Source organism: Tasmannia lanceolata, unplaced genomic scaffold, assembly GCF_043159265.1.
Source record: "Tasmannia lanceolata isolate RefF3 unplaced genomic scaffold, GAP_Taslan_0.1 ptg000020l, whole genome shotgun sequence".
In the NCBI taxonomy this organism is placed as follows: Eukaryota; Viridiplantae; Streptophyta; class Magnoliopsida; order Canellales; family Winteraceae; genus Tasmannia; species Tasmannia lanceolata.
In genome coordinates this window covers 6,357,328-6,366,334 of record NW_027518697.1, presented here as the reverse complement: position 1 = coordinate 6,366,334, position 9,007 = coordinate 6,357,328, and the positions used below count along the sequence as shown (strand labels likewise).

At 37.3% G+C, this 9,007-nt stretch overlaps 1 protein-coding gene across 2 annotated transcripts; it reads left to right on the top strand.

Moving 5' to 3' along the window:
• The first annotated feature begins 965 nt into the window (after positions 1-965).
• LOC143854451 (uncharacterized) lies at positions 966-8,640 on the top strand. Of its 2 annotated transcripts, none has more exons than XM_077364435.1 (8): positions 966-1,150; positions 2,709-2,747; positions 2,870-3,417; positions 3,998-4,207; positions 5,423-5,596; positions 6,186-6,292; positions 6,571-6,908; positions 7,541-8,640. In XM_077364435.1, exons 3-8 carry the CDS (start codon positions 3,208-3,210, stop codon positions 8,110-8,112), a joined length of 1,611 nt encoding a protein of 536 aa, XP_077220550.1. In that variant the 5' UTR covers positions 966-1,150; positions 2,709-2,747; positions 2,870-3,207; the 3' UTR covers positions 8,113-8,640. The 2 variants fall into 2 exon arrangements, with proteins under 2 accessions (XP_077220550.1, XP_077220551.1); XM_077364436.1 differs by having other exon boundaries at positions 2,709-2,763.
• Positions 8,641-9,007: the final 367 nt, after the last annotated feature.

Genomic DNA, 9,007 nt, shown 5'->3' with positions numbered 1-9,007 from the left:
CATCACGAGGCGTCACTTGTATATAGTCAGCAATATACCGTGGGTGATCAAAGAAAAGAGAGTGGGAGAACATGAGAGAGAGTCGGGCAAAAAACATAAAAGACAAAAATAACCCCCTGTAGGTAATGCGATTACAAGGGTATTTTTGTCATACTGCCAGATATAAGGTGGCCCGTGGCCGTGAGTCCACTCGTGGGCCCCATAAATTAGCCATAAAACGGGAAATGATATAATAGCCCTTATTTTTTACTCTTGACAGCCCTTTCCCAAGTAAGAAAAATAGGGCGAATATAATTGGTCCTTGTCTAGTTGGTCCAAGCTTTTTGTCGGTATGACCGACCCTTCCCACTGGATGAACAGAGTCTGATTCAGCAGGTACAATGACCAAAAAACCCTTAAAACGGTTTGCACCGAACAGAATATTAACCAGGGGTGCAAGTGTGCAACTCGGGTCGGCGTGGGTAGGGTTGAGGCCAACTCGAACCCAACCTGACCTGAACCCGAGTTCAATCCAACCCAATCCGAGATTTTAAGCTTAAAATATAAAAAAATTATTAAAAATGTTGGGCTTAACTCGGGCCGGGTTGCCCAACCCGAACCCGATCCCGACCCGAACTCAACCCGAACCCGATCCCGACCTGACCCAACCCAACCCAACCCAACCCAACCCGACTTTTTTCAGGTTGAACCCGCCCGAGTAGAACCCCTAAATTATAACTTCCTTATCCGCTAAGAAGGGCCAGACAATGAGACAATTTCATAATTTCCAAATTAGTTAACGCAGGAAGCTAAGGGGTATTCAGTCATTTTACTAAAACCCAGGTACGTCATATGTTGCAGACTTGAACGCTTTTTAACACCAATTCAAGTTACCAGTGGTGCGAATTATCCTACAGGGGGTGCGAATTTATCATTGCCTGGTATCAAAACGTAAATCTCACTATAAAAATCCGCTTCGAGCGCTTTTTCTCTCCGTTTCAAAACCTTCAAAATCAGAGCTCCAAGGGCGATTAAAAGCTCTGGTTTTCTTTAACTAGAGCCCTAGATCTGAACCTTATTCTCTTACATAAGCTCTAACGAAATCAGGACGAGATTCTCGTATCACGGAGGATCTAAAGTCGAAATTGCTGGAATTTTTTACTAATTTGAGGTAAGGTTTATTAAGCTTCTGATGAAATTCCATGGAATTCCTTTTTTTCTTCGTCTCTTATCGTAATACTTTATTTGTATCTTTAAAGATATAGGTAGAGATTTCCTTTTCTGAAGGATTTTGATGCCTAAGTTGCTCGAACTGTTCTTGTTTCTGGTTTATAAGAGACAGAGTTTTTCTTATCTTGAGGCTCTTAAAAATCTGTCCTTTATCTTCAATTTCAACAGTAGCAAGAAGAAATTTTCATATTTTGGAGTATAGAGAGTCGAAATCTATGAACATTTTGGTTTATTTTAGGCTTTTAGCTACCTTTTCTTCAACTCTAGATCTAACTCCTTTTACTTTAATTGCATATTCGTTTAGATCTTTTAGCTGCATTTTTTTTCGCTAAATAGGATTAATTTTCCATATTTTGAAGGTTTATTTTTATTTTTATTTTTGTCGCTGGTGTAGGATCAGTTTTCTTCTATTTAAGCACTGGATTCGTGTCTTGTCTCTTTCTTTTCATGTTTTTGTGACCTAGGATTCGAATTTTCTGTGAAAGAATATAGTAATTTTTATAATTTTAAAGGTATCTTAGCCTAAAATTCCTGGAAATTTTTTCTTACTGTGCAAAACTCACATTTCTTTTAATCTCGGGGAACTGATTGTCAGGTAATTTGAGGGCTAGAACCGTTGCTCTGTTGTGGTCTTTTTAATCTTTGAATTCCAAATCCTGGATATGATATAGGATATCCCTGATCTTTCACTAACTAAAGCTCCTATCTGTGACATTTCACATTTCTTCTTTGTGTTCCAAAAAGAAATGAGATTCGAAATAAGGGCCCATTTGGATACCTTCCATTTTGTATTTGGATTTGGAATTGAGTTCTGAATACAAATTGAATAGATTCGGCCGCTCATGTAGAGGGGAACAGAGAGGGAAGGGGATACTTACTAGTGGAGGGGAGAGGTTGAGAAGCAAAGACGATGAAGGAAACTACCAGATCTGTGGATTTCCAATTTCTTATTTCCACAGCAAACTTAGAAATCTGATTTTTTTTCACTGCCAGCTGCTGAATTAGAAATCCAAGAATTTGATTCGATCTAAATTACAATGCAAAAGGTCTCCAAATGTGAGAAATCCAAATCAAAATCTTCTCGGCATCCAAACGGGCCCTAACTGAACTGATAAATAAGCTTTACATCTTTAATATTTCCCCTTTGGTAGGTATAATCTGTGAAACAACCAGTTATTCCAAAAGCTTAAGCTGTTGGAGAAGGTTTTATTAAATTTTTTATACTTAAACACTCCCCTCCATATGTGGCCCCTCTTTCTTAGGGTTGGCCTGCACGTGGCACATGTGGCCCCCTCTTTTGTGTTTGGGCATTGCATGTGGATTTTTGCTATCAGGGAGGTTTGAACTCAAGACCTTTGGCTCTGATACCATGTGAAACAACCAGTTACTCCAGAAGCTTAAGCTGTTAAAGAAGGTGTTATTAAATCTTTTATGCTTTAACATAATCTTATTGAGAAAATATAATTCTAACTTTTCAAGAATTTATTACCGGACTGCAGGAGAGTTGCTTGCAGCAATTCGATTCAAAAAGGAAAAGAGTAAGCTCTACTTTACGTATGTCAAAATTTATCTGCTTTCTCTAGTCCATTTTTGGAGAAACTAGATTAATTTGTCAGAAGTATTTAAGCACCATAAAGGCTACAACATTATTTTTATGCAGGGGTTGAGCTCTAAAGAAATCCATGATCCTACAACTCACTATGGTTCAGAAATAAAGACGAAAAATCATTACACTGTGTACTGGTCCAAGATTTAAATCTGCTGAATCTGCAGTCCTTTTAGAGGCTGAAAAGGAAGAGGAAAGGGCTATTCTCCTTTGTGGTTTTCTCCGATCTGAGCAAGCCATAGGTGTTCCAAAGGTTAAACAGTGAAAATTTTGAGGAGATGTTTTGTTGAAATCTTCCAACTTCTCTGTTAAATGATATGACTGTGCAATTTCATACTTTCTGCAAGTCAATTTGAGTACCTCAGAACCAAAAGCTTTGCAACCATAGTAGGATGGAACAATATTTTGACTCAGAGCCTGAGTTCCCTCCCATGATTGACTCAGAAACTTGTTCTACTAGTTTGGCAGTTGATGCTTGTCTTGTCCCTTCTATCGAGCTTTCGGTCGGTCAAGGTGAAGGTTTCCAACCCATTAGATGGGAGATGGAAGAAGGCGGCAATTTGAGATGCAAGCGGCTAAAATTAATGGCATCAACTCAGCAGGTATGGATGTACTAATTAGATTTTCTATTTGAATTTGAATGTCTATTGACTGAAGAATATATGATTTGAGGATTGAGATCAAACCAAAAGAAATACAATTATTCCTGCAGAGGTGGAACTACTGAACAGAATAAACTAATCGAATTAATAAGAACTGAAATGGACAGATGTAGCAAAGAATAAATTCATCATTTCTAACAAGAACTGAAGCAGAGTTAAATGTCTAAGAAAAAAACTGCCCTGTATGTACTATAAGAATCTATTTTTTTTCTTGGAGAGTATGTAACAATCACCCTGTATTCATAAATTCTTCATTGAATTTAAACTTCTTTTGAGGTGTTGTTGCTTGCATAATCATCTGGCCCATCAGGTATTCTCTTTTATAATTGTTCTCTTTATTGTGGTGAATATATCAAGTTTGTTGTGTGGAGATGAAGATTATTCGTCAATGGTTTCATTTGGAAGGCTATGTTCTTTTCCTTCCCTCTCTTTTTGTGGGTTTTGATGAGCTGAATATCATTGCATGTTTGCTAATGGAAAATTCTGTTTTGGAACACTAAGGATTACTGCATTTACCCAGTGTTTTTATCTCGACGTACCCGGGAACTCAAGTCCCTTGGGTTTGACATTGAGGAAAACCCCATCCTTCTTAAGCCTCCTGGAAACCAAGCTATCCAATGTTTCTGAATCTAGAAAGGAAGAAAGCAATGATGCTGTTACTCAACAGATTACTGGGAAAACAAAGGCCTCTAATTTCTCGGCTTCACTCTTGCGAATTGGCTCATGGGAGGTAATTATATGTTTTTTTGTTAAATTCGTCAGTATAGCTACCTATTGCAACATATTACTACTTACTAGAATAAGATAGATCGATGTTGCTGGGCATTTTAGTATTTTATAGCCTGTTGAAGAAGTGAATTTATCAGACATTGGACTTGTGCTCTCTTAGAGCTGCATACTGCACATTTCAATAACAGTGTTATGCACTGTCATGAATATTTGAGTTCTAGCTCTTCCATTGATTACTGAAGTCGTCTTCTTTTTCAATAATTAAAGGTGTCTTTCATGGTTGTTTTTTTCATGTGCAAAATAACTAGAAATCTCTGCAGCTTTATTTAGTCATCTGTGTCATAAAAGGTGTGCGCCAACTTCCCATTTCCCAATGATTAAAATCCGTTGAACACCACAGCCTTATTGATCATATCCAGAATGTTGAGGTCCATGGAGTGTAGGATAAGCTTGCTATGCTTTTTTCTTAAATATCCATGAGGCGACCTTTAGACTTAATGTTGAGGGAGACTTCTAAATAACAAGTTTTATTAAACTTATGAAGTATGTATACTATTTTTTGGGATGAGGTTAAATAACTTTGGACAGTTATGCCTAACTAAATAACATGAACTCTAGCCCTGTACAGCACCCATTATTATAGTGACTCACCAGGTTGCACTCAACACGTTGTTTAGTTTTAATATTTGCATACTAGATCTTATATGGATAACAGAATCTTTTTCTTTTTCAATAAATAAGGATGTCCTATATTAAATATGCCTAACTAAATCGCGTACTCGTATAAAGTATTTATACACTTTTTGATGAGTTCAGTTAACTTAGACAGTTATCCCTAATAAAATAGTGCAAACACTGGACTGTACAACACAATTATATTGATCCACCATCCTGCACTCTATATTGCTATGCTGTTTTCAAGCGTATAACAACACACACATGCTCCACATGCATGAACAGGATCGCATTAACAATAAGAGCTCCCAAAAAATTATATTTCATTCTCTTCTTTTTAAATATTTCAGGTTCTTGAAATTCAGTGTTGTTGAATCATATTGGATTGGTCCATGTGTTTAGGAATTCTTTAGTTCAAAAGTTTTCTTACCAGTTGAGTTTTTCCTACCCAATTCTTGCTCTCTTTCCACTTCTAACAGGTTTCTCTTTTAGAACATGGCCTTCTTTTTTCCAATACTAAGTCGGTTGTATTTACTTACAGCGAGTCTCAAGCTATGAAGGGGAGTTGGTGGCTAAGTTTTACTATGCAAAAAGGAAACTTGTGTGGGAGGTACTGGATACGGGGCTGAAGAATAAGATAGAATTTCAATGGTTGGATATAACATCCCTTAAAGCAACTTACAATGACAATGGACCTGAAACACTAGAAATCGAGGTAATTAAAGTCAACCTCGAGGAATTTTTTGTTTATCTTTCCTATATTTGAATATAGGTCACAATACACTGCCCATCAACTGCAAAGACCCCTTTGGAGGAAATCCATAGGCAACAGTTTTACTCTTGGTTCAAAAACTAGGGGTGCATCTAAGTTGACTCAGCTCCTGCAACTACCAAGCCATGTCCAAGTTGAGATGAGGCTGCCTTAACTGGCAAGGTTGGAGGTCAGCTTAGTTGACTAAAAAAATTTATTCAAAAAGAAAAATAAATACCATTCAAAAAGTTGATCAAGTATTGGTCATTCATTTGTTAAACCAAAGATTCATCAGAACCTGAAAATTTGTATCCAGAGTTTGTAGTTGAGTTACTTGCTATGATTGATACTATAGTTGTGACTTAGTTATAATTAAGCAAAATGTCAAAATAGATTGCTTAAATGAACCTGATAAAAATGGAAAATATCCAAGTTCTTAACAAGAAGGAAATGAGCATTTCGATGATTGATCTGTCGTGGAAAGTTATTCTGATAACTTGTTGATCAATTCAATTGTTCTGCACTGGCTCATGTATCCTTTGAAATTTTATAGTTGTCAGGACAGCCACTTTTCTTCGAGGAGACAAATCCACAACCCCGAAAGCACACTCTATGGAAATCTACTGTTGATTTTACTGGCGGACAGGCATCAAGTTATAGGTAAGAATCTCTCGTACCAATTGAGATCTCTCACGTGAGAATTGACACTATTCGTTAGAAGGTATTATAGGTAATAAGCATGCTGTATCAACTTGTATAGATTTTAATGATAAAAAATCAATAAAGAAGTCAAGACTGAGAAATCTAAATTTATCCAAAAATCACTGAAGTTGCCAAGATGAGGAATCTGAGACAATGAGCAAACCTCATCTTAACCCCCCCACCACACACACAGAGATCTGAAGCACTTATATTTTCCTTTCACCTTTGGTTTTCAGGAGACACTTTCTGCAATTCCCTCAAGGAACTCTACAGAAGCACTATGAGAAGCTTTTGAAGTCAGATGACAGATTGTCCTTACTCAGCAAGAAGCCTTACCCAATATCTGACGTCCCATTCTTTGGGCTAGAGAATATGGAAATTCAAAATTTTAATTCTAATCAGTTTTTTGAGTTTGAAGAGCAGAGTCCAAATCAGCTGAATCGATTGCTTGAATTGGGGACAAGCAACGACATTTTGCATAGCTTCAACCTCACAAGAACACCATCAGTTCTTCAGCAGCTTTCTAAGCTTGAGCTTCCAATTGCTTTTTCAGAAACGACTTCTCCTAACTCAGGTGGTTCTATCTCCCTTTTTGTATCTAAAAATTCCTTGATTTTCAATTTGACAATGATGCATTCTCCTCTTGTTTCAAATGGGAAATGAACCTAGCACCCTTATTTTCTACAAGTACCCAGCTCACTACTTAGTACAATCACAGGGATAATACACGTTCCGATTAAAATTAGTAGTTCAGAAATCAATAAAATGACATACAGAAATGGGATCTTTTAGAAATTTGTCTGTTAGAAATTATTGAAACAAATTAGGCTATGGTTTTCTGTTATATATCGGGGCTGCTTTTCTCAATTCTAATTTTTTGTTTTTGGCTATTCGACTTCATAAAATAACCAAAATAACCACATTCTGATTAAAATTGATGCATATGATCTCTGCAAAATCTTAATGACCTCTTGGATGCTACTAATATCAGTTCTTATTTGTAAATAAAAGTTATTTTAAGTTAATCTTAGTGGAAAATGAGACATTAAGGTCTCTTTGGAAGCTATTACCTATATCACTTCCAAAACTATAAAACCAAATTATAAACAAATAATCATATTTAACTTCAAAACCATTTGCTAATAATTTTTAGAAGTATCCATATCTGCCACTGGCTGAAACTTTTCATTTGTTTTGCTGCAACAGTGATCGACTTACGTTCAGTTGAAAGGGTTGGTAGAGACTGCGATGAGCAGCAGATGACTAGAATTCAGTTCTGGCCAACAACTTCTTCCGGCATGGATCTCAACACGGCTTCGATCTCATTCTTCCCAACTGCATTTGGTTATTCGCCAGCATCTGTAACAGATCTCTGTGCTACTGATAACTACCCTTACATAGGAGAAAGAACAAAAGATGATATAGCAGAGCAATCACAAGTCAGTGTTGGTGTTTTCGATCTTGAACAATGGAAGCTCAATTCTACGATGAATTGCAATGGCGATCCCAACTATGAACCCCTTTTCCAGATATCAGAGATTCAAACTGACTGGAATGTTAGGTTTCCAGTCAGCTCTTATGACCGCATTGGTAATCAAAGTGAGATAAATGGGTATTTAGCTTGTGGGATCTCCTATCCTGGGGAGATTAGTAAGGCTCAGAGTGACATGATCTCTGGCAAGAATGCTGATTTCCTGGCAAGTATATCAAGTCCTGCACCCTTCCCCGTCTTATTTGTAAACAGTAAAGAAGTCGGAGAGATTGTCAAATGGACGTGAATGAGAATACTACTCTTGTCTAAGCATGGTTAATTGTGAATTGGAACTGGTAACCTCCTGCTTTAACTAGAACAGGGGCCCAAAAACTGGGTTTATTGTATGAAGTATAGTTGTTTTCTTTCTTGTAAAAAACATGAGGCTGCAGAAGTACAAGTGAGAATCACTTGTTCAATCATCCAGACCATTTTACTTCCTAGTTTTGCTAATAGAGGGCGCTCGTGTGATGATTCCAAGCCTCTAAATTTGAGCTTGGATCATTCACAACTTTATGTGAAATCCAGTCACAACTTGGACATAGACCTTGGATGGTGTTGAGCGTGAGTTTTTAGAGCTGGGCTTTGCCTGTGTCTGAGAATACGCGTGGGCACAGGCCTGGGACAATGATATGTTTGCTGCTGGGCCCGTATATTTTTGTCATTTGACCTGTGTATAGAAACCCTGATAGAAGTAAGGACCAATTTCTCTGAATTGGGCATGCAAAGCTCTCTCTCTCTCCAGCGAGTGTTAAATGCATTTGTCTTCTGTCGATGTTTTATTTTTTATCATATGCTTGCCTCCCTTTTCCTGCGGATTTCTACCAGAATATTGCCTTCAAACAAGACCTTACATCTGTGTTTTTCTGTCTTATCGGAGACTTAAAACAAAACACAAATAGGGAAAAAAAGTGGCAGCTTCAATGGTTTGTAGAGATTTACTGAAAATCACCATCCGAATCTCCCTGTTGATTCCATGGTAAGGAGCAGACAAGTACCAGTTTTTTTTCCCATGGGTATGCAATTTTCTTTAGGCCAGCTAAAAAAAGGGCGTAAAACAACTCTTACACCCATTTTTCCCCTTTAAAATGGGATTAAAATTTGTTTTACACCCCTTTTAAGTCGAAAGAAATGGAGATGGT